Source organism: Rhinolophus hipposideros (assembly GCF_964194185.1).
Source record: "Rhinolophus hipposideros genome assembly, chromosome: 1".
Lineage (NCBI taxonomy): Eukaryota > Metazoa > Chordata > Mammalia > Chiroptera > Rhinolophidae > Rhinolophus > Rhinolophus hipposideros.
Genome location: NC_138047.1, coordinates 94,706,065 through 94,733,237, shown reverse-complemented (window position 1 = coordinate 94,733,237; position 27,173 = coordinate 94,706,065). Strand labels below are relative to the sequence as shown.

At 38.5% G+C, this 27,173-nt stretch overlaps 1 protein-coding gene across 1 annotated transcript in view; it reads right to left on the bottom strand.

Moving 5' to 3' along the window:
- The window catches only part of DHX15 (DEAH-box helicase 15), a 53,264-nt gene extending 31,734 nt beyond the window's left edge, over positions 1–21,530 (bottom strand). Inside the window, exons 1-3 of the mRNA XM_081033669.1 lie at positions 21,295–21,530; positions 14,520–14,955; positions 8,918–9,111 (exon numbers count right to left, since the gene is read on the bottom strand). Of these exons, the coding sequence (XP_080889795.1) occupies positions 8,918–9,111; positions 14,520–14,955; positions 21,295–21,365 (701 nt within the window). The 5' untranslated portion in view covers positions 21,366–21,530. The remainder of the gene's footprint in view (positions 1–8,917; positions 9,112–14,519; positions 14,956–21,294) is intronic.
- Between the last annotated feature and the right edge of the window lie 5,643 nt (positions 21,531–27,173).

Sequence of the window (27,173 nt, the reverse complement as noted above, 5' to 3'; positions counted from 1 at the left end):
CACAATCCAATGTTTAAAAAGTGGTTAATTAATTACTTGTGTAAAATTCAAGGTTTCTTCACGGCAAAGCAAAGAAAGAACAAATGGCAAACTGGACAAAAATTGCATCTTATATCCAGAATTCTAATTTTGTTAAAAGTGTCTGTAAATCACTAAGAAAAAGGCCAACCAAACATAGATAAGCAAAGAATGTGAAAAGGTATTAAATTTTGTCAATCCTGTAACACTGTACATTTTTTAAAATTTAGCTTCTCTGTTATTGGGATGCATTTTAAATAGCACCTTATAAACAACTGTAAACTAGGTAGCAATACTGGAAAGATGAGAAAAGCACTAGTCTCAGATTCCAAAAAGAAATACAAATGGCTCATAAATACATGTAAAGATGTTCAATTTCATACAAAAGAAATGCAAATTAAAACCATAATGAGATTCCATTTTTCACTTACAATATTGACAAAGATAAAAGAAGTTGGCATGGGTATGAAAACAGACGCTCATTTGCTCATTCCTTTCTGGTCAAAGTAGATAAAATCTCTATGGAGCACAATGTGGCAATACCTAATAAAATTCCAACATATCCTTTGACCCAAACAATTTCATTTGTAGGAAACTCATTTCACAGATATATACACCTGTGCATGTGTGAAAAAAATGTGTGTAGAAGGTTGTAAGAGGGTACTAAGGAGAGCAGCAATTTTTAACCAAACATGCAAATTTGTGTATTCATCAATAGAATTAAACTACGCAGCCATTAAAAATTATGAGGCAATTTTATATTTACTGTTCTAGAACAATCTTCAAAATATAATGTAAGTGAATCAGTCATGTCCTGAAACAGCCCTTCTATAAGTTAATCTGTACTGAAATTCCTAGTTATGAAGCGCTATTCTAATACTATTAGGACCTGGTTACCTTACAAAGTATAGGCTTTATCCTGGCATAACTAAACATGCAAATAAATCAAACAGTGTTTCTAAATAATCCAAAACCTGACTCAGCATGACCCAAAGAAATTCTTGGTATGTTTCAAAGTGTATTATAAATGACTGGCATTGTTTAATCTGGGTAATTAGATTTACTACTTTCCCTATTCCCAGAAAAGCTTTACAAATACACAGATTTACATGGAGATGAAGAATGAGGATTGAAAGGAGTAACATATACAGTGGTAAAGAACAAACACATTCTTGTTGTAAGACAAGCCTAGGTTCAAGTCTCTGCTTTCTTACTGATGTCTGACCTTGAACAAGTTCAACTTCTCTAATGTTCCACTTGTAAAATGAGAATATGGTGGCTATTGTTTAAATAAAACAATGTATATAACGCACCTAGTACACCAACTGCCTGGCACTTGGTAAAATATTCAGTACAGACTTTTATACTATGCTGTTAACTTTCACCTAATGAATTGGAATAACCTTACATTCTATAAAACATACATTTCTGTCTGTACCAGATGGATAAACTTAATTACATTTGACATGAAATGATAAACTCTTAACACAGAAAAAGTTGCATATATGTATCCTAAGTTGTATGCTTCAGAAAAGCTTGAAAAACTCAACACACACATACACACAAACACACACACACATCAAATGGGTGAGATAACTGTAAAAGAGGGAAAGGGGTCTGGAATTCCACAAAAGCAACAACACCTGTGTTTGGAGTTTAAACCCCACCTTAAAAACTAGACATTTTAGTGCATAATGGAACTTCAAAGGGCCCACCCACATTCAGGGAAATGGTGCTGGTCCTACATTAATGATTGATAAATGAATGTAGATTTTAATTAAAAATAAAATAGTTAAAGTGGGTATAAATTTTCTATTCACACTAAGTTTTTAGATTTATCCACTACAATCCAATCAAGTCACCTGAGTGACTCTACTAAAGAAAAGCTATCTACATTAAAATGCATACACCAACAGGTTTGTGTGTAGTAATTCAAATTTATAATAGATCAAGACTTCTGAAAGAGACTATGACAAAAACAAATATTTATTCACTTTTATTTTCCCTACCATGTAACATATTTTTGTTTATAGCCCCTATCAGTAAAATACTTTTTCAATGATAACAGTAAGGAACAGTAGTACAAAGCTAAAACAGCTTTCACTTATCAGGAACTATTTAAAAGACAGAGCTATATATAGTATAGTGATTTTGTAAAACAGCTCTTCTCACCACTAAATATGGTGACACTGAACACCCTAACCATCCTTCACAATGCCAACACTATGATGGGTGATTACCAAAAAGCAAACAGTTTTCAAACATGCTCACGGTGAATGCTATTATACTTATTCAATAACTACAGATAAGTCATCAAATTACTTTCCTCCATCAAAACTTCTTCCAATATCAGTTACTTCTGTATGCCATGGATACAAAAAAAGATCTATTCTAAGTATATATAATATCACTTTAAAATGAAATAATTTACCTCATTAAGTGATCTAGCTATTTTTAGATTCATCGCTAATTTAAGAAAGTCCTGTGTGTGTGTCCAAAATGGCTAGCACTGTTATTTCCCAATTTATATAGTTCTATGAAATTAAGACAATTTCGCTAGCCTGATCTATGTGAACACAGCAGTTTAAAAAAATGAAAAACATTTTGTAGTTTAATATTAAGATCTGCAAAAGTGGAGTTTATGTATAATGCCTTGCACAATCCAAGTTTTAGAATACTGTGTATAACCGTAACATCTAAGTACAGTCATACGCCACTTAATGATGTGGTCAACAACAGACTGCATGTATGAGAGTGGCGTACCACACAGCCTAGATGTGTAGCAGGCTATACCATCTAGCTTTGTGTGAGTACATTCTATGTTTGCACAACAATGAAATCATCTAACGATGCATTTCTTGGAACATATCCTCATCGTTCAGTGTGTAACTGTATAAATCCACAAGTCAAGAAAAGAATAAACTACTTCCTTGGGTATTAAACAGGCTACTCAAGATGATAAATTTATTCAATTTGTTAAATAATAGCTTATTTCCAGAAAATATGTTCTGCCTTAGTGATTCAAAAACAATTTACATTACTGTTTTCCATACTCAACATGTGATACCACAGGACTACTAGCCTGAGGTAGTTCAGAGTTAATTGCACATCATGCTACATTCTTTTTGACGATGTCATCTTTGAAAAGCTGGATTTTTGATAGCTCCTGTGATAAAAAGCAAGTACAGGAGACCCTTGAACAACATGACCCTTGAACAACACGACTGTGCAGGTCCACTGATACATGGATTTTCCCCCATAAATACCTGTACTATTTTCCACCTGCAGTTGGGAGTCCATGGATACAGAGACCACCTGCATGAATTGATCTACCCCTTTTTTATATAGGGGACTTGAGCATCTGCGAATTTTGGCATCTGTGGGGGTGGGGGGCAAGAAAGTGGGGTGTTCCTGAAACCAATGGATATGGAGGGACAAGTTTTTGGCACTGATGAACCTGACGGAACAGCACCCCTAAATCCCCATATCATTCAAGGGCCAACTGTATAAGGCAAAAATTAGTGTAGAACAATAAAGGTGGCAATGTCCAATCTGATTCCAAGGTTTAAGAAACTGCCAGTGTCCAAGTGGCATAGACATCGCATTAGTAAATAATGGTGGTTAAGAATGAAATTAAAATATTTGGGTTTATTTCCCCTTTCAATTTATGTGTGGCATTTGTTTAAAGGGCTACTAAGTTATCAGAACATAAATATTTAAGTTGTTAGGACCAAACTACTAAATAAATGGAATCCTGAGTTATTTCTTTAGGCCTAGGATACCATGAAAAAAAATTACTCATACATTAAGCATGCTGTAAACCAAGGCAGCATGAGAACTTCTACTCTGAAACCTAATAATCTTCCTATCGAAGTTTCTACATTCTTCTCAGCTCAGATGAAATACTTCCAATTCATGTGACACTCACACTACCTTCTTAATTGCTTCACAACTTACCTCCTCAACCAAGTCAAAGATCCAGTGACACTAGCACAGTTCCCATTTATACTACATTCCTTTCATTGATAAAGGGATAAACAAAGATTTATATACACCAAAGTTCAATTTGATATATTATTAGCAAAAATATTATAGTTTGAGGCAACACTAATCTTACTATAATCAACAGCTGGACAATCAGCTCTAATGCGTCTTTTGGAGCAAAAATTAATACAAAACCTAGTATAGCATAGTATACTATACTATACTATGTTATACTATACTATATATACTGTTTATACTATATTATATATACTATACTATACTGGGTCTTGTATTAATTTTTGCTCCAAAAGGCGCATTAAAGCTGATTGTCCGGCTAGGTTTTATTTTCAGAGAAACACAGTAGATGTAAACAGTCACATGGAAAGACATCATAGATTATTTTGAATAAATCGGAATCTACGATGTTTTAATGCATTCCTAACACCCAAAAAAAAGTGAACAAAAGGAAAGCCGACAGAAGATATCTAACCAGATTTGTAGTACGTGTAGCCCCATTGTTTTTACCTGAAATGCTTAAGATCAGCAGCCAAAGCATACAGCTTTGTTTCTGTAAACGGCTAAAATTTGGTTATGTTTTAGTTAGATGTCTAATCAAGCAAAAAAAATGCTTAAGAAATTAACAGAACAAAAGGCAACTAAATCATTTTCTTCAAAATGCACTGCCCATTCCTCAAATTTTCAGTTTTGAAGGAAATGCTCTAACATCCTTACAGCAGTTTACAGAAAGCTACGATGAATGTGTAGGCTCCATTTTATACTTTTTAAGATGTTGCCAAGTTCATGCTTAAGTATGAACACAAAGGACAAATATAATATAGGCAGACCTTTAGGAAATCAAGTTAGCTTTCTATGAATTAAAAGCCAATACAATTCTAATTCTAGAGTGACAACAGTGATTTTAGTCTCTCTAACAGTAACTGCCTAAGTGGTGAATAACCACATTTATTCTTTATGTCTAACCCTTTCTAAATAAATATCCACTAGAACTCTTTAACTTCAGTGCTAACCTTGAATTAGAAGAAAGCCTACCATAACAGATGTTCAATAAATTCGTTTATAATTAATGTTTGTGTAATTAATGATCTTTAAAGTACCAGATCTGTTTCCACATCTTAAAAGAACACTTGGATTCATTAATTCATTTCATAGTGACAAATAATGTCAAGGTTTAATTTAAGTTAAAACCCCCAAATTGTAATTCAATTGCTGTGTTAAAAGGAACTTCATTACTTGGTTTTATAAGCCCCTTTCTAATTAACTGGGGTAACTGAGTTAACTGGTTAATAAGATCCAATAATTTCTCAAACTGGAAATCTATCAGCAGCAGCAGGAGCAGCAATGTTGACGTAGCACTTGCTGGGTAACAAGAATTACTCTAAGGGCTATATACAAATTAACATACTTGATCTCAGAACAACCCTATACAATAGTAGTTACCGTGTTTCCTCAAAAATAAGACCTAGCCAGACCATCAGCTCTATGCGTCTTTTGGAGCAAACATTAATATAAGACCAGGTAATAATAATATAATACCTGGTCTTATGTTAAAATAAGACCGGGTCTTATATGTTTGTTCCAAAAGACACATTAGAGGTGATGGTCTGGGTAGGTCTTATTTTCGGGGAAACATGGTACGTAGCACTGCCTGACATACAGAAGGTACTCAAGTTAACTGAATGACTAAGCATTACTTGTGTAAATTACTAGGTTCCCTCAATATCAAAACAGATCAGTAATTTTGCATGGCTTGTAGGGGTGAAAAACCAAAAGAAAACATCACCTAACAGTGAAATTAGCTATCAAATCAACAACTTCCAATAGTTTTCCCGTAAGTTCAAGATTATCAAACTGTTTTATTCTTTAAAGAATTATCAGCTCCCTCAATAAAAAAGTATTTCTTAAAATTTGTTACAACTCCAACTACAAAGTGCTTCTTAAAATCCACTGCAAAAGTATACCAAACTTCTTCCTTATATTAATTAAGATTTTCTCACTGACTAGTCACAAATTTGGCAACATATCTTTCATTGACTGGTCTGCTCTTCGTTAGCTACCATATTAGTTTGTTTTGTTTTTTCGTAATTTCCATTCCAAGATGGCAAAAGAACACTTCACATAAAAAGATGGGAGAACAAAAATACAACAAACAAAATGAAAACAACCTTTTAGCAGCATGGTTTGTGAAATTAACTTGTCTACTGAGACTGGATAGCTATTTAAGGCTAGTCTAACAGAGCGTGCAATAATTTATACCAGATCCAATCCTCTGTAAATGGCACAATATTATTAGGTTGTTGCAAAAGTAATTGTGGTTTTGCAATCAACCTAATAGACCTAGAACCTAAATTTATGTATGTGTCCCAAACCTTGAAGAAACTATCTTTGGACCCTTAATCTGTGTAGAGATGACTTAAACTAATTTAGATCAAGTACTCTCAAACTTATTTAAATGGTGTTTATTTATAGTCAATAATGAATCAAAAAGGATATGATTAAATTCTGAGTCCCACAGATAGTTCACAAGTTAGTCCTTTTTACTTCCTTCTATGGTGAAAAACTGAAGACCTCTGGCTACACAATGGATATATAAGCATTCGAAATTTACAAATGAAAACAGCTAATGGAGGGTATTGATAGTTGTGTGATGTATTCAGTCTCCCTACCAATTAACTACTGTGTAGCTGATCTTTATTAAGGCCTTAGCTGTTTTTAACATGTGTTCCCAAGACATGCGTTGATAAGATGACTATACAAAATATATCTAGGGATTCATAAAATACTGGTTTCAATGGAGCATTCCCATTTGTCAAAATTACCACCAGGCCCATACTATTAAATAGGATTTAACATTGCTTTAAGACAACACTAGGTTAGCTTCTACAGTGTTTCCCCAAAAATAAGACCTAGTTGGACCATCAGCTCTAATGTGTCTTTTGGGGCAAAAATTGATAGAATGCCCAGTCTTATTTTAACATAAGACTGGGTATGATATAATATAACATAATACCAAGTATAACATAACGTAACATAACACCGGGTATAATATAATACAATACAATATATAACATGACATGACATGACATAAGACCGGGTCTTATATTAATTTTTGCTCCAAAAGACGCATTAGAGCAGATGGTCTGGCTAGGTCTTATTTTCAGGGAAACCCGGTAGCTCTTCAGAAGAGTCTAGAAGGCATCCCAATAACCTTACCCTGGTTTTTGTTTGTTTAATAATAGCCTCTGGAAACCATGCCATTAAAAAAAAATTACAATGCCAAAAATACTTTCATTTTGAGCTATCAAATCTATTTATGTTAGTTGCTACCCCCTAGTAACTAAACCAAATCTTTCATAAACATACATCTACCACTTACCACTACCACTACACACACACACTCAGCTCCAATACTTCATACAATTTTTTTCATCTCCCAATTTCCAAATTCTGTTCTCCCTGCTTAACTGTGGCTTATCAAGAAAAGTTCGATGTATGGTGAATCAAATGTCAGAATATTACTCCCCAAATCAAGTAAAGCCTGTCTTTTATTATCCTCAAGTATTTGACATTATGTGCATATTAAAGTAATATAAAACCACAAGCTATGATTTTGTTTCTATAATTCTTTTATCAATTACACTGTAATTACAACTAATCAATGTGATTATCATTAAACTAAAAAGGTTTAGTCAATGAAGATTAAGGTTTAAGCCAAAATTATGCCTCATAGTCATAGACGAGCTGACTTAAGTAAACACTTAAGTCCAACTGCTATTAAAAATGATACTGAATTCATTAATCTGAAGTTCTAAAAAAAATGAAATATATCAAAGAAACTAGAGAAAATGACAAAACTTGAATTTTGATGAAGAAAAATGTAAGCTGTGATATCAGTTTTATTTTTGAAAGTTTATCCTTGAAATATACACAAATATTTACAGATCAAAGTGTATGATGCCTAGGATTTCTTTTGAATTACATGGTTGAGAAAAGGTTGGGATATGGATGAAACAAGATTGGCTATGGTTGAAGATGCACAAATACATGGGAGTTCATTGTCCTATTCTACTTCTGCATACATTAAAAATTTCTATAAAATGTATCGTTTATCTCTATAACACTATATATACTTCTGCCATCAAAGACTCATGCTACTGCCCATGTAATATATTGTTCCAAAATTGTCTTTTAGAAATAACCTCAGGGAGAAGACTTCATTGTGACAAAGAAATCATTTTTTAAAAATGATTGAAATGTCACATACAAAATAAACAGAAGCAACAAAAGGGAAAGATTTTCAGAAGAATCACCATCACGCAATATATATCACTACTTATGCAGAATGCAATTTTAAGATGAAGATAAAAAATTAAGAAAGTTAAAAAAGTGAGAAAGAGCTCAATGTGGTAGTTAATCACGCATGCCATGCTACAATGAAGAATGAGGACTTTTAGGAGGCTCCACGAGTGCATTACAGAACAGAAGATTCCACCTTTTAGCTCATAACATGTACGTGATAACAGCTGTATAATAAACATTAAAAACCCGCTCCCAAAATAAATCATATCCCATCCCACATATCCTTCTTTCGAAAAGTAACTGTTCTTTACTGAGATATATCACTTTACTTTTCTATCACATTTAAATGATATAACATTTCACCCAATATACTGCACCAAGTAACTAAAATCTGACCTTTGAACTTCAATGCCTACTAATAGCTATATATATTACTACCAAGAAAAAGAATCCACATTAAAATGTCATCTAGTAAGTCTAAAAAAGTCTACTTTGGACTATTGTAAATTTGGATGCCTTGAGACTCCACTAGCAAAGTTCCCTGTCTAGTGGCAGAACATTAAAAGAAAAAGTGTCCATTTTTAAAGACAGTACTTACTTAAGAATGGTTTTTGCACTACTGCAGTCTTCAAACCGAATGGAGTAACCAACTTCCTGGCCCAACATCACATCCATTTCATCAGCAACTCTCTGAGCCACACTCATGGCGGCCACTCTCCTGGGCTGGGTACAGGCAACTCCTCTCTTGGGTCCTGGTAATGATCGCATGTACTCCACACACCACTGTGGAATCTATCAAATAATTTCACATTTAAATTAATTCTACTCTGCCTGCATGTCAGGTATATTTAACACAAAGCATTTTATCTCATTCTAATAATTGAAAAAATTCAATTTAGGCACACCACAAATTATTATTTATGACTCAAACTTATAATAGCATGAGTACTCCAACTCCAAGCCAAGAAAGGGTCATGTGCAACACTGACATAACATTAATTGTACTCCTGAGTGGGACAGGTCTGCTGAGGCTTTGCTGAATATGCTCTAGTGTCAACTGTTCCACCATGAATTGTTTCTCTAAGTACTGGGAAAAAAACCCAACTTACAAAAAATTCTACTTTATATAACAAAGGTTAGTTTCTAAAAATATTCTAAAAAACTCTTAACTTAAATTTCTACACAATTTGAGTTACAAAAGGTAGGTGAAAGCAGAAATCACATCGGTTGGTAGTTATAACGCTGTTATCTTTTAAGTAAATTCAAACCTGGTTCACAATCCAGCAGAATCTAACCCCTATCCTTCTCCCGAGAATAGGTACACACAATGGCAGCACCTCAGGTATCATGTTAAAAATCAAAATCAATTTTAGCAATTGTAATCTCAGATTCAATAGGACTTAGAGAAGGAGCAGCACTTCCCTGAAGAAAGGAGGGCAGCCAAGGGGAAAGGAAGCAAAAACCACCAACAAGCACAAGTTGGGTGACTGCCATGATGACTCAGCATTTCCTCCCTGTCCCATTATCAATAGAAGCTAATAGATCCTCCAATTTCATGGTTTTTCACTCATGTACTGCGTTTCCCCGAAAATAACACCTAGCTGGGCAGTCAGCTCTAACGCGTCTTTTGGAGCAAAAATTGACTGGGTCTTATATCAATTTTTGCTCCAAAAGATGCGTTAGAGCTGATTGCCCGGCTAGGTCTTATTTTCGGGGAAACATGGTGGTACTTGGAAAAAAAACCGTGGGGAAAAATCTAAGTGGTTATTCTATTAAGAGGGAATATATTGACACAAGGACATGATGGGTCTCCATCAAAGCTTCCAAAAGCCTATCAGACTCTAACGCTTAAAAAAAAAAAGACATTTTGAGGGGCTTTTTATGGGTACAGAATTTGTACAGTACCTGAAGAATACTGATTGTTGTATTATTACATTTTAGTTAGGTTACAATTTTGGGATGTGCCACCACTGACAACTGTAAGGGGGAGGGCTCGTTATGCTGCTTCTCTAGAACATAACAATGCATATCTTTAAAGAATTTTAAATGAACAAAAGTACTCAACAAGAAATGGTTCTCCGGGTCTATAAAGCCAAAAGACCAAGTTCAAATGGTTTTCCAGCAAGACTATATATATAGGGGGTCCAAATAAAAATGTATACAAGTGGACACTTTAGTCAACGTTGCTCAAGCAGTAGTTCACCGTAATCAGAAGTGTCTGGATGCTGATGGTAACCACTTTGAGCCCCTCTTGTAATTGCAGAAGTCAAATGTGACTTGCATTCATCCTTTGTTATCAGTATATATTGAGTATTACAATTTTAATACAGGTTTCCTTTCTTAAAATGTGTATACATTTTCTTGGCACCCTCTGCCTATCTTCATTTCAGCAAGCCTCTCAAAAAGGCAAAATGTCCTTTATAAGACAAAACAAAATGAAATTCATAACAATATTCACTGGTCAATTAAAACTATTTAAAATTAATTCAGAATTCTCAAGGCAAAAATGTTCAGATTTTTTAAATTCACTCTAGTGAAATAGCTTACTCCCACTTTAAAAACAAAATATAAACAGTTTTGGGTAACTCAGCAGTTTCAAACTTTCGATCTCAGGAACTCTTGATACTCTTAAAATAATATAGGATACCAAACAACTATATTAGCAAATTAAAACTAAAAAACTGTTAAAATATTTAATTCTTAACAATAAAAACACACTCTACACTACCATTCTTTATGAAAAATAACTACATCTTCCAAACTAAAAAAAAAAACTAAGCAAGAATACATTGTTTTACATTTTTGCTGATCTCTAACATCTGACTTAATAGAATATAGCTGGATTCTTTCATCTGCTTCTATTTTGAACGTGAGGCAATATTTTCGTCTTGTTTGAAGTCAATGAAGAAAATCCCAAGACCTGTGAGGTTTCAAGGGTTCCCAGACAGTATCTGGAGAATTGCTTAGTCAATCCATCTATTCATATTCCTAAGAATAGCATTAAGAAGGCAAGTATGTGCTGAAATATGCAGGCTACTACTGGCTGTTCAAGCCAGGGATCAGATCTTTCTAAAGTTACCACTTCCTTTCAGCTTCTTCCCTTCCTCCATTTGTGGCCACCTTCCTGAAAACTGATCCTCAACCCTCTAGCCTTGTTTTATACCTTATCCTGAGTGGTCTTATTTATTCTTCTGACTTCTACAATACTACAACAAATGTCAATCTAACTTTTGTCCCCACCCCTGACCTAGTGGTCATCTCCACTTGTAGAATGAATTATTTTATTGGAATCCTAAATTTAACAAGTTCAAAACCAAAACTATTTCTTACCTTCCTCCAAATACTAATTCCTCCCATGCCCCTTACTCAATAACAGAAACATTCTAATTCCAATCTCTCCTTTATTCTCCATTTTACTGACCTATACAGAGTCAAAATTTTGTTATGACCTCCTACATAATCTGTCAGCAGCATTCTCACCAGACAGGACATTTTGTTAAAATCCTTGTAATTCCTCTCCAATTAAAAATCTGATGGTTCCTGACCTACAGTAAGACATATTACTGTAAGCCAACTTACTGTTCTAGTCTTTGACTTGCCCCACCTCACTCTTCATACACATCCTACACTCTGTCCAGGGAGTATAATGCTTTCCCTTCTCTAAACCTATGTCCTTCTTCATGCCATCCCTTGGCTGAACGAGCTTTAGTTTACTTATTTATTAAACTTTTATTTATTTTAAGTGTGTTTTTCCAGGACCCATCAGCTCCAAGTCAAATACAGTGGTACCTCGGTTTTCAAACGTAATCCGTTCTGGAAGACCGTTAGAGTTCTGAAACGTTCGGAAACAGCCGACAGCTCGGCCTCAGGATCTTGCACTCAGCGGAAGCCGCATAACATGTTCGACTTCCGAGGAGTGTTTGAAAACCAAGCATTTACTTCTGGGTTTACGGCATTTGTAAATCGAAATGTTCGTCAATGGAGACGTTCGAAAACCGAGGTACTACTGTAGTTGTTTCAATCTAGTTGTGGTTATGGAGGGTGCAGCTCACACTGGCGCACGCTAGGATCAAACAGGCAACCCTGGTGTTAGAAGCATCACGCTATAATCAACTGAGCTAACCAGCCGCCCTGAACTTTGGTTTTTTTATATATGGATATCACAGCTGCATATAAAATTGCAATGTGAGATGTCTTTACTGAGTCTCAGTAAAAAGTTCAAGTCATTACTTTAGATTCTGTTTGGAGGATTTCATTTTTCTGATAAGCACAAAAAGATAACCAAAAAAGTGGCTGAATACTTTTAAAGTTTAATAAAGAGTATGCCAAAAAATATTTGGTTGAAATTGACTAGTTAGCTGTTCAGTTTTCCTTCGAGTCTCCCAAATGCCCCGCACGCCTAAGTATCCAAGTATCTTAAATATAAACAAACAAACCCCCCCACAAAAGCCCCACACCCCAAATATTAATCCAAATAATCACAAAGCTAGTTTTGAATTAACCTAACCTTCCTCTACACTAACTACTAAACAAATTCATCTCTGAAATAAGATTAATCATGTAAGACCACAGAATAGCAGTACAAAATAAATGTAACTTTGGTTATGAAACAAAGGGACAAAGTTTTCAATATTAAGCCCAACTAAATCTATGTAACTCAGAGAAACCCGCCAAACCTCTCTTAAATTCTCATAAATCTAAGCCTCCTTTTGCTCATCTGTAAAATGGTGATTCACAACTTCCTGGCAGGATATTGAAAAACAAATACATATCAAGTACACGGAGTAAGGTTTTACCCAAATGCTAATTAAATGGGTGTTAATACTATGCAAATGAGATGAACTAGTTGAAATAATTAAATACCATGATATTAATATATTTAGAGTTCTATCTTTTCATGTAATCTTCAAATTTCCATAGGTGATAAAAATAAACCAAGTTTTCAGTTCCTAACATCAATACTGTTTTCATTTAAAAAGAAAAATCATACTCATTAAGTCTCGGACTTGAATAAAAGCTTCCTATTTTAATTGCTACTGTAGCTTTCAAAATGCCTCCACAAATTGATAGGTTTGTGGCATATGTAACTTAAAATAAGAATAACTTGTATATGCAGTGTACTCAAATACAAATATTTACTATAGATACATAAACATGAAAAACAGGCCAATAGAAAACATATTAATAATTATTTCTGCATGGTAAGATGAGTGATCATTAAATTCATTTCAATGCTTTCGTGAACTTTCTAAATTTCCTATAATGGCCAGGGACTGCTACTTGTGTAATCTTTAAGAAATTTTTAACTGATGAGTCAGGCTCAAGCATATGAAAATATGGTTAACCTCACTCGTAGCAAGTGAATGCAAATTAAAAATTACACAAAAATACCACTTTTAACCTATCAGATTTGTAAAAATTCATGTTTAGTACATGCTAATTATTTCCCACATATGTTCTCATGCCTGCTCATGGAAAGGTAAACTGCTGTTCCCTATAGAAGGCTATTCAGTTGTATGTATCACAATTACAAATAATCCTCTGACTCAGCAATTTCTACCTATGGGAATTTTATCCCCCAGATATATTTGTCCATGCAAAATCACCATTAGAAGCAGCCCCGCTGTCTATAACATGGACCCAGCAAATAATGGCTCATCCATGAAAACATCCTAGATATACTACTAACAAGATACTAGTAGCAAGTACTTAGTTCTGTACGTGTGTGTAAGGGGTAACTATAGATGGATGAAGCTCACAAGAGAATTTATTTAGCTCTTCTGTTTTTTAAAGAATAGATAATATCCACATGGTTCAAAACAATTATAAAACAAAACAAATAACCAAAACAAAGAAACAAACAATGACCAAAAGGAAAATCACTCGTGGTTCAGATCTCTCCATCCAAGCACTGGAAAACCTTGTACCCCCAAATGTGTACTACCTCAGAGTCAAACCATCCTGAATGTTAACAAAAACCAGAAAAAACAGCACTGCTATTTCCCCCTATAGACTCAGGAAAATAGGTGCTCCCAACTGGATTCCCACTTTGTAAGTCACTAAAATGTGCTAAATACCAAAGCAGCTATTCCTCAAGATGTCCTACCAGACAGCAGACAATGAGTGATCACCAGGATCAAATAAGCATTTAGTAAACTTAAACATTAACAAAATATGTACGATGGTATACAATAACTCACCTGTGTTGTTTTACCAGACCCAGTCTCACCAACCAGTACAAAGGACTGATGTCTAACCAGAATATCTGTAAACCTATCTTTGTATTCCCAAACAGGGAGTTGAAGCCGTTTCTTTAAAATATCATAGTATCGAGGAGTATGGGGTAAGTTGGTAAATGGATTAATGCACTGTGGAAGTGATGTGTGTCCTGCATGTCCAGTGTGTGTTGAATGAGCAGAATGTGTCGAATGTGTTGAATGTGCAGAGTGGGTTGAGTGAGCTGAATGGGAAGCTTTTAAAGGTGGTAATCCAGCACTGATAAGCATAGCATTAGTGGAAGCTCGCAATTCCTTCTCCTTTTCTTTCTCCCTCTCCCGCTCTCTATCTCCTCTATCACGTTCTCGGTCTCGATCTTTAGACCGATCTTCACGATCACGGTCACGATCTCGATCTTTCCTAAAAAAATTAAAAAATAAATAAAATAATTAGCACTCAAGATTCTGAATCTTATGCAAAATGTTCACAGCAGCATTATACTCACAAAGTAAATGTTCAACAACCAAATAAATAAACTGATATAAAACTCAATGAATTACATACATTAAGTATCAGAAAGAATAAAAAAGAACTTAAAAATCAAGGATTCTCCATACCTCCCCCACAAACACCCTTCCCTTCCCTGATGACGCTTCCAATTCTGTTAAGGGACAGTCTTTCTACAACCTTTAACCATTATGTAACACAACTCATGCTTCTGCATGTAAAAATACCTTCCTACTTAGAAGTTAAAGATTAAGGGGGGAAATGGCAGGACCAAACCAGGCAAAAAAGGATGGAAATACCATCTTTCCCAGATTCTCCTTCAAGTTACATGAAAAGGTTAATTTTTGCACTGAAAGTACATTCAAAATTGAGCAAGAACACTGCTTCTGGACACGAAGACAATTCCACCTCACATTATAGTATTATAAACAAGTTAAAGAATTATAGGTGAATTTTCTTAAGTTACACTTTCCCAATTTTGTGCAATAAGCACATACTGCTCTGTAAGAAAAATTGAAATTAAAATACTTTTTATTCTTTTGTTTTCATTGTTTACTCTTGCATGATACCCTTAATAGCAAAAGTAAAACATTGGAAGTACTTTGTAACTCTATGTACACTGTGGTCATCTATAAAGTGAAATACAGCCCATTAAAAAGAAGCTTCATTGTATACTATCAAGTTGTTTAAAATCATGCAGATGGCCACTATATTAAACTTAGGTCAATTTTAACTAGGCAATTCTAGTACCTACTTCCAGTTACTAAGGATGATTCTGAATACACTAATAATTTTAAAATAATCTGTTTATTCATTCTACAATCCAGTTTACTTCTGACCAAGTGCTACAGAAGACAACTTGCCACAAGGTGTTTGGATCCAGACCGGAAAATAGTCAGGCAACATGGAGCTATATGATGCAAGCCACTAAACATGTCATTGCTCCGTACTAACACACAAGACATACAAATTTTCCACATCCCAGTATCAGTAGCAGAGTAGGAAAGACCACTGTGTCTCTATAATAGCACATCAGCTGGGCAACAGCAACTCCCCTTGGCAGAACACAGCTAAAATGCTAAACCCAGCATGAGGTAGAATGGCTCCCCAATTACAGAAATGATAAGCTAACCAATTACATTTGATCTTGTCCTTCCTAAAATATGTAATTCCATTCCATAGGAATTTACTTCAGTGCTCATCTTTTACAGACACACAGGAAATACAAGCTAGGATGGAAGCTTCTCAGCTATCTGGCATAAAGAGAAAGGAAATGAAAGGCAAAAAGAACCCAAAGGATAACCTAACAAACATACAAAATGAAGTCTCACAATTGATTCAAAATTGAGCTTCCTGGCCTATCTTTGGAATATACCTTCAACCATCCTTTCTTTGCTTCTCTCATTCTGCTGCTGGTCTAAGGTGCTCATTAACTATAAAAAGTATTTTCCATTGCCCCCAAAGGTGAATGAAGAACAGTTTGTAACAGGGTAGACGGGAATATGCCCAGCAAAGTGAAAAGCACTGTAGCTAGTAATGGCTCAAACACTGGACATCTTAAGGATCTTAGAACATAAAAGAATCTTTAAAAAAAACACCTGATCTAAATAAAAAGAATTCATGTTTCTAGTATTCTACTGTGGCAGGGAGGGGTGTGTGTGTGTGTGTGTGTGTGTGTGTGTGTGTGTGTGTATGGGGGTGGGGGGAGGAGACGACAACCATAAAGTTTAATGAATTCCTACACTTCTAGCACAGCACCAAGCACTTAACATATGGCACTTACCGTGTTTCCCCGAAAATAAGACCTAGCCAGACAATCAGCTCTAATGCAGTCTTTTGGAGGAAAAATATAAGACCCGATATTATTATATTATATTAATATATTATATATTATATCCGGTCTTATAGTAAAATAAGACCAGGTCTTATATTAATTTTTGCTCCAAAAGACACATTAGAGTTGATTGTCCGCCTAGGTGTTCTTTTCGGGGAAACACTGTAACGTTATAAAATATGGGGGATGGAGTGATAGACAAAGTAAAGCATGAATCAACTTGCTTTGTTACAGTAATACTTGCACTAACAAAGATGTTTTTCAACCGCCTACTGCATCAGAAACTTCATTATCAAAAATAACCACAGCATAGGAAGAAACACATTCTGAAGACACAAAGATTAACTGCTGACCACGAAAGGGGGTAACTGTGATATAAGAGTAAAATTAGCACTGAATTATATAACCATTGGTAAGGTACAAGCCGCAATTTAGTGATCTGCAAAGTGAAAAATATTATTAAGTCTCAGATTAAAATAGTAAAGCAACAGGAAGGATGCAGAAGGAAAATTCGGTCACCTCAAAATGCCTATGATTCAAACTGTCTATTGGGGCGGGGGGGAATAAAACTTAAGGGTCAGTTAAGGGGAGTTCAAAGCCATGGCTTCATAAATATGTGTCGACTGCTGTGCATATGCATGCTTTCTTTTTTTAAACAGGCACTTTTATTTTATAGAAGTTATACCGTTATGAATATTTTCTATTTAAGGTGTAATGCTTAAAAACTATCAAAGCAGTGCTTTATAGTCACTTAGCCATAACCTGGCAGGTAGAGACACAATATGAGTTGAACACATGGTTCTATACTGTCGCAGCTCAATCCTAGCTCAGCACTTAAGCTAACTATATGACCAGTTATTTTTTCCTCAACTATGAAACGTGGCTACTCATATGTCGTATGGAATATTTCAAGAATTAAAATGAGTTAATATATGTAGTGCTGGAACATAGTAAATGACCAATACATATTGCTTATCATTCAAGGTTTTGAAAAATTTACACCACCATGTTAAAATTCCACATGGAATAACAGAAACTAAAGTACTGCTAATTAAAATGTAAACTGGTCATCAAAATCAAAATCAGAATATTTAAAATAAGCACTGCTTTATATCTGGCAATCTCATTCCCAGGAACTTCTCTTAAGACTATAAATGTGCAAATATGTATACATACGATGTTCACTTTTCATTTATAAAATAATGAAGACTGGGACACTACCAAAGCATCACTGAACAGAAAATTGGTTAAGTTATAACAGCCCTTTATAAGTGGAATACTATACAGCCAATGAAAAGGATAATGTGTATCTACTCTACAATGTATTACATATTTGAGTGACTAAAAATCAAAGCAGAAAACACTGAAAAATCCCACTGACATTACATACCGTATTTCCCCAAATGTTAAGACTAGCCAGACAATCAGCTCTAAAGCATCTTTTGGAGCAAAAATTAATACAAGACCGGGTCTTATATAAGTAAATTAATAAATTGTGGCTTGTACTTTACCCGGTCTTTACTATTATAAGACTGTACGTCTTATACTATTTTAAGTCTTTACTATTTTACTATAAATCTTATAGTAAAATAAGACAGGGTCTCATATTAATTTTTGCTCCAAAAGACGCATTAGAGGTGATTGTCCAGCTAGGTCTTACTTTCGGGGAAACACGGTATTATAGTTCATTATGTGTGAATAAATATTCAAAAACCTTTAAAAAAGTTCATCAAAGGATTAAAGATAGGGATGAAAATTTCACGGAATTTTTTTGCCTTTTTGTTTGTGTCTTCATGTATATGGACATTCTTGTGTTCCCCAGGGCAAGTTACTTAACCTCACCTGTATCACAGGAATTGTAGTGAAAAATATGCTTATACATATAAAGCACCTAAAGTTTTGGGAACATGGTTACATACAGTGGTACCTAGGTTTTTGAATGTTTCAGAACTCGGTGGGTCGTCCAGAACAGATTAAACTTGAAAATGTATTCTACATGTTATTGTATCAGTGTATTTGTTTTACATTTCCACAATTAACAGGAAAAGCACTTATCAGGAATGAATCAGAAACTAAGATCAAAGTGAAAAATGTTTCTATTTTCAAAGTTTTTCCACACTTCAACAAGTAGTTGTCTTTTGCATAATTTTATATAGAAGTTTTTGTGGAACGATGGAAAAGGAATATCATCAGTTTGCAACAGAAACCTTCAACTTCTCCACCTGACCCCAAAAGTAAAATATACCAGGAGTAAATAAAACTACACATAGTGTGGGAACTTGAAACTGAGTGAAATCTCCCACTAAATTATTTTCCCTTCTCAGTATTGGGGAAATGGTACAGCCATGTTTGGCAATGAAGTTCATAAGACAAGCCTACCCTATCAAATAAAGCCACTTGCCAACTGTCAAGGCTTAAAATAATCTGCAAAACTGCATGTCAGTGAAAAGAGACTTTCAAGTTATAAAATATGGGGGGGGGGGCAGTGCAGGGGGAACCCAAGCACTAAAACGTTGTAGGCTCAGTTAAAGAAAATTAGTTCTGAGAAATGACATTCCGGTGACACAGAAATAAGTATACAAATGTCCCCCCAGAATTATCCCAGAACTTGGGCTTTGTTACAGGTAGATGTCAGACGTAGAAAGTCCACATTTTTTACTAAGGGTATCAGTTTTGCAAGAGAAAGGGAACCCGTGGGACCACTAATACCAAGAAAAGTATTTAAATGGTGCACACCAACAAACATGAATAAATGAATTCATTTCCTCCTAGTGTACTTTGTTCCAATCTGAACTCTTATGAGACATCAGTTGCATTTTACCCACAGGACAAGCAATTTATCTTTGCTTCACAGGAACCAAGAGTCCCCTACTTTAGTGACCCATAAATGTCATTAAAATAGGCTGTCATGACTCTTCACTGCAGTCATAGTCTGTACTGTAATAGAAAAAGCAAGAGGCTAAGAGTGCAAGTGAGAAGATCACGGTTCTAAATGCAGCTGTGACGTGGGCTAAGGTGCACGCGCCACCTTAGCAGCTCCGGGTCTCCCTTCCTCGTCAGTGGAGCTGATGTGCTCTCCTCTCTGCTAAGGAAAGTCACTTGCAACTCTGAACAGTCTGACACAAGGAGTTCTAATGTGCCAAGGTTGTGCCGAGCGTGTGGGGAGGGACGGAAGAGAAGACAACCTAAAAAGAGAGAAAACTAAAGTCTAACCTGGTAAACTAAAAATTGGACAAGGTTAAAACGTCACCTATTTCTGCTTCCCATCTTCACTATACGCGAAGGAATCAACAAGTACACCCTCTCCTGGTTTGTGCACCAGACAGATACCTGGAAACCAACGCGAATGGACTTTGGATGGAAAAAAGAAAAAATTCACGGAAGTCACCAAGACGCTTCGGCACCGTGATTCTGAACACGTGCACACACAATAAAACGGTAAAAGTGCCTCAATTATCCGGGTGAAACTCTTCCTTCAGGAACGAAAACACACTGGGCAGGAAACGATTTTGGTGCCACTGCTGCAGTCGCGTCCCCCGCACCTTTAATAAAAGCTACGGGACAGGGACGTGCGGCCCCCCCGCCCCCGCTCCATTTCAACTCTCAACCGCCCCACGGGCGGTACTTCGCCATACGTAACTAAAACTATTTCTTTTTTTTTTTTTTTTGGAAAAGGCTCTTCTCGCTGCACACACTAGCGAAGGAGGAAGGCGGGAGGAGGACGGAAACCAAGCCCTCGTCGGGGGGAAACGTAATGCCCCGTAATTCCAGGGACGCCCCAGAACCGGTCTCCGCCGCAGCAGGAAACGCAGGCGATGGCGGGAGCCGAGGCGGGGAGCGGAAGTTTGCCCCGCGCTCTCCCGCCGAGCACCGGCGCGGCGGCCCCCAGGTGCGGCCCACGCTGCCCGCGGCCCCGCAGGCCTCCTCGACTCCCGCCACCGCCAGCCCCGGCCGAGAGACGCACCCACGCGCGCCGGGCCCCCCGGCCGCCCCCAGCCCGCCCGGCACCTGTGCCCTCGGGAGCGCACCCGCCCGCCGCGCCTCCGCCTCCCCCGCCCGCCGCGCCAGGCCTCGCCCGGGAACCCGGGCCACGCGGCCCGCCCTCGCCTCCCGCCCGCCCCCCTCGGAGCGACTTGTTCGGCAGGGGGCGGGAGGCGCCCTCGTGGCCACCGCAGGCCTCCCCGGCCTCCCGACGGGGCCCGGCGGCGGCCGCGCAACCCCGCCGCCCGCCGCCCGCGCCCGCGCCCGCGCCGAACCCCGGGAGGGGCGCCGCTCTCTCCACCCGCCCGTGGACCCGGCCCGAAGACACACAAAGGGCCGCGCTCCAGGCCCCGCGTCGCCGGGCCGGCCTGGGTGCGCTGCCCGCCGGGACCCCAACAAAGCCCGAGCCTCTGCCTCGCGCCCCGGGCCTGGCTTACCCATCGGTCCCCGCACGCTTCTTGCCGGAGGGGTAATCCTCCCCCAGATCCAGCCGGTGCCGCTTGGACATCTTCGGACTCTTCCAGCGGGCGGTTACGAAGCAAGAAAACAAGAGAAACGGGCGGCCTAATCGGCGCAGTCGGCAACAGCTACTTAACTCCGGAGGACCCCCACCCCTCCCGCTACCACAGCCCACACGGCGCGGCCGGAACCAGGAGCTAAAATGGCGGCGGCGACGAGGGCTGGGCCGGCGTGCGCGCTCCCGCAGCGTGCTGTGCGTGCGGGGTGAGCGCGCACGCATCGGAGGCGGGAACTCCGGATCCGCCCAATTTCCTTCCCGCCGGCCTCCGCTCTCTTCCTGGTGCTTTAGGCCATTCGAGCGGATGCTAAGTGGGCTGTCCCCGTGTAGCCTTCACGTCCCTCTCTGATGGGAAGAAATTGAGAGACGTGAAAGATCAGCTCTAGGTAGGGAATCCTGTGCATCTGTCCATCTGTGTTACCCTGGCATTAGGGGAGTCTGAGACCCGGGGAGTTTGAGAAACCCAGATCACGTGGCAGATAAGGGGCAGAGCCAGGATTGGAACCTATGCTAACTATTTTGTAACTCCACTTCTAGAACTTGAAGCCACTAACCACTCAGTTTCAGTGAAGAAACTGAAGCGAGAAAAATGTCAAAACTTGCCATAATCCATTTTGCCCTTTTTTTCTTTCTTTTTTTTTTTTTTTTTTTTTTTTTTTTCCCCAGTATGGGCTGTATGTTCTCAACCTGTTGATGTTTTTTCTAATGTGGAGTAGAGAAAACTGCTGACAGTAAGCACATCAGTAGCTTTTTGTTTTCCTGTGTGCCTGTTACGCACTTCCACAGTGTTAACCCTACCCCTGCCCTTATTCTTACGGTCACCCTGCAAGGTAGGTGTCATTTTACAGATGTGGACCCTAAGGCAGAGGGAAGTTAAGAAGTCACACAGCCATTAGTGCTGTCCCGAAAGTCATAGGCAATCCTTAAGGTAAGATGACTCTCAGCACTTTAATGGATCTCTCCCCCAGACTATCTGCTTGCTCAGTTGCATTCATTCCCAGAAGAAACACATCAAAGAAAGATCTGTGGACCAACCCAAGCTGGATGATCTATGTAGTTCATGAAATGGATGTTTGGACGCCCTGGAAGACCATAACCAGGTTCTTATCAAATCCTCAGTACTGCAATCGCTGAGGTTAAATACAACCTTAATACTGCAACTCATAAAGAGGGGTTTTATTTTTGTACCTAATCCACATTACAAAATCAGTACAAAGAAAGGCGAATATCTTCATGTATAAAATTTTCTGTACAACTTTTACCCTAAATGTATGTTACCGGGTTTCCCCGAAAAGAAGACCTAACCGGGAAATAAGCCCTAGCATGATTTTTGAGGATGACATCCCCTGAACATTAGCCCTAATGCATCTTTTGGAGCAAAAATTAATAAAAGACCCGGTCTTATTTTAAGGGAAACACGGTAGCAGTATATTGACTTGTCAGAGGTTATGTTGCATAATCACTGAATTGTAAACCTGGAAAAGAGTTTCCAGCTGATTTTCTCTTCTTAGCTCATTTTACAAATGAGCCCCTCGGTCATGCCCAAGTTCACACGGCCAATTGGTGTCAAAGTCAGAATTAAAATCCAGGTTTCACTCTTCACTACTCCAGTCCCAGATATCTAGGTTCCCAGTTTGAGGGCAACTATAAAGTACTCCAAAATTTTGGAGAAAAAATGAGGGAAAAGGTTAGAATTCCACCTGAAGAAGTGTTTTACCCTTAGAGGCATTAGCCTCTCATAAATGTGCAAGGAGACTTGGTAAAGGAGGAACTGAAATCAAGATGAAGAGACTTTCTCCTTGGGCTGAGTGTATATCCCTAGAAAACTGTAAGCTAACCAGTTGTGTTGTAACTGAAGTGGCCATATTTACCAAAGGATAGAGGCCCTTCTGGAATCTATAAGGGGAACAATGGGCCAGAATCTGGCAGGATATTCACACTCCCTCTGAGGAGGGGCAGAGTTCTGGGTCCAAATGATCCATTCTACATTTTTAGAGCGAATGGTCCCTAGAATAAAGAAGGGCCATCTACCAGCCCCCCTACAGCATCAGAGCCCAGTTTTTTCCCCTAAGCCTACTTTCGTCTTTTTCCTTTCACTGGTGTTGATCCCAAATACTCCTTAATAAACTTCCTGTGCACTAGTCCTTGCTTCGAAGTCTACTTTTCATGGAACCCTACCGAAAAGATTTCGTGCTAGGAATGGCCCAAGAAAGCAGAGTCTATGATTGGATTTTGGAGCTGGCCACCCATTGGTGGCCGGCAATGACTTAGCGATGGCAGGTAGAACATAGTTACCACACAGTTGCCAATTGCAGGGCAACTGTTAAAATTTCACCAGTGGTGTACTGGGAAAGAGCGTGCACTGTTGTCAAAGTATGGAGGAAATAATAACTATAAGAACATCGGAATTTGATTATTGCTAAGTGGACTTGATACTTTGGAGAGAGATAATGAAAGGCTGAGAGTGATTAATCTGCAATTCAAAATTAAGTGTGAAAGCCAGAAGACCTTCTGGGAGCAAATAAACAGGTTCTCATCTCCTGCAGTGGGAAGACAAAGAAAAATGATGACCAATCCCAGGACTTAAATATAACAGTTTCATAAGGCCAAGAGGAAACTTACAATGAGGATTAAATTCTCCACTTAGATAGGCATGATATGTCAAGGTTAGGGCCCTCGTTGACAAAGGGTGCACCTCTGACACCTGGGAGGGGGACATTTAGGTTGATAGACCTGAAAAATCTTAAATTCCTAAATTCCCTTCAACCTGGTGAGCTTGTCAAAATGCCCCACTCTTCCCTATTAAAAGCTAATTCTCCTTCCTTGTGAGATGATCAGAAACCTACTCTCTCAGAGGTAATATGCACCTCCCTCAAGATATACCCCTACTTACTCGGCTGACCAGTAGGCAATAATTAGGGTTAAGTCACAACATAGACTATTCCAGGGACATCCTAGGGCTAATAGTATTGGGAAATGACCCCAAAGAAACTGTAGGATCTAACCAACAGGTACCAGCAGGAGCCAGGAAAGTATACATGGGATGGAATTCTGAAGGTTCTGGATAAAGAAGGGAGGAGGGAGGTGGAACATAAAGTTAGATAAGGGAAATTTTACCAATTTGGGAGTACTCTTCCGGGATACAGGATTTAACATACACAAGAACTCCAGGCAATGGTGTAAACACACTTAGGATGTCATCTAGAAGCATGGAAAAAGCAATGCCACAGTCACCAAGAAAGGCAGAAGTGCCAGAACTGCTGTGCATCACAGTGTAAAAGGGGGTTAAATAGCTGAAAGAAGTGAATGTGCTAGAGTGAAAATACTTAACACAAAGGTGGAAAACCCAGCAGAGGAATATATTCCATAGGAAAATTCAGAGGATATACCACTTACCGAATCCATAAAGAATTTTCTGGTGAGGGAGGCATCAACATCATTCAGAAATTCAGTGGTGGTTCTCTCGATAGTTCAGGGATGAAAGTAGAAGATGCCATTTCAGACCTGAGCTCCCTGAGAGTAGTAAAGACGAAAGGAGCCTGTAACAGAAGTAACACAGTGGCATTTCAACATCAGAAGCCAGGTGGATGCTACCAGGTAGTAGAGACGGTAAATAGGACAAGGTATCTAGAGCAAAATAGATGGACAATGGTCAAAGGAAGTCCTCAATCGGAACAACCAAAATAAGTCAAGAATGGATGATCAAAAGGTTGAAGGCAGTTGCCCCAGTGACAACTTGCCCAGTTTCTAGACTTGCGCCATGTCAAAAACCAAACTCTGCACACTGAGTACAACAAAGCCGAAAGATGAGTTTATCGCAAGGGTTTTGACCTAGAAGCTGGGAAACCCCAGGCTACTGGCGCAATGAGTTCTGAGTTGCTCACACACTAGTAAAAGGTTTTTATGGCGGCAAATTCAGAAGTTACTTGGCTTTTTAGTTGATTGGTTCCCCAGTAGTCTCCTTCCTTATTTGGATCAGGGTAGCTGAGTCAGAGGAACATGAAAGTCCAAAGATGCATGAACAGACTTGACATTGGAAATTGGCTGAAGTCCTCTGCTTATTTCTGAAAAGAACTGTAAATTCCTGCAACTTAGGTAAGGTTAAGTTTTGTTTTTCTTTAATGAACCCACATTAGCCAACTCCATTTTTGTCCCCAACATAAGTGTGACTTAATTTTAGTTCTGGTTCTACAACCAGTTTTGGGACCTGGAGTACATTGATTAAGGTAAAAGCCATGTCCCTGGGAGCAAGGACTACAACACGTAACATCACTGTGTGCACAGTAATAATTCCCCAAGTCCTTTCTTCAAGTGATCTATAGTCATTCTTTTAGGTAACCCTACACTGGGGGAAAGAGAATATTCAAACATTTCAAGGACAATTGGATACGGAATCTGAACTGACATTGATACTGATAGACTCAAAGTGTCGTTATGGGCTCCCTGTTAGAGTGGGGGCCAATGGGAGCGTCTAATGAAGATCTGGTTCAGGTCCAACTCATAGTAGTTTTCCTCGGTTCTCAAACCCACCCACTTGTCATGTCCCCAATCTATAAATGTACACTTAGAATAGACACTCTTAGTAGTTGGCACAACCCTCCTGTTGAATTCTTGGCCTGCAAGAGGTGAGAACTATCATAGCGGGAAATGCCAAGTAGAAGCTTATGAACTGTCCCCCTCTCCACTCCAGCCAAGATACTAAATAAAAAACCTGGGGAGGAGTTTCTACTTATACCTCCAAGCATGTCAAGTTTAGAAGTTATCACTTCCATTCTTAGAAGAAAAAGCTGAACAAACTGAAAACCAATGGCTTTTCTTGGAGCCCTTAGAAAATTGAGTTTGCAGGGTAGGCTCTCACCCTGAAGTCTGGAGAGACAGGCAAGTTCAAAGAGTGACAGCAAACATTTGCTTACCTGGAGCAAACCCGCTGGATCCATAAGCTGGTTGGAATACTCAAATGGTATCTTGACCAATCTAAAGCTGAGTCTGGACTACCTAGAGAGTGAGAAACTCCTGTGGGCCTCAGTTGTGAGGGGTGCGGGGGCTCCCTCATTCTTACGGGTTTTACCTCCAGGATACCACCAAGTTTTCCCAATAAAATGCCAAGAAAGATATGCTTGTGGCTCTGGGAAAGATAGGGAAATAGGCCCAGTACATTCTCCATAATAGGGGCTGGTTTTCGACGAGAAGAGACTACCAGATCCTGTCCTACCTGGGCATTTCTCCCACTCTAGCCCCTTCTAGCCTTCTTGTCTCACCTAAGGGGGTAAAAAAGCTGAGCTTGTAAAGGTCACAGCTCAGGAACACAGGCCCATTAAAAGACTGAGCTTCAATCATAAAATTGTAGAACACTTTCCCTCCTTACTCCTTACCACCACACCAACAGCCATCCAGTATAATAACAGTGGGTTACAGCTGAAAAAGAGCTGCAAGATGCAGGCTCCAACTGAGGGAGAACTCCTAGGGAAGCCCATCCTCAATAAGGGAGAGTAAACAAGGACACCAGAGGAATTTAAAACCTCTTGCACCTACAGCTACAGCGAACACCAAACAGCCCAACTTCTTGCCAGATTAACAAAAAAACCTCATACTAAAGGCCTACGGTTGACTTCAGTTCCTATTACCCAATATATTCTGCAGGCTTTCAACAAAAAATTACAAGGCATGCCAAAAAAAAAACAAAGAAAAAAAAACAAACCAACAGGAAAAAGAGACAAAGCAAGTAGTAGAACCAGACTCAGATATGGTTCAGATCTCAATCCAAATTCCAATCGATGTGGAATTGGAATTGGACAGAGA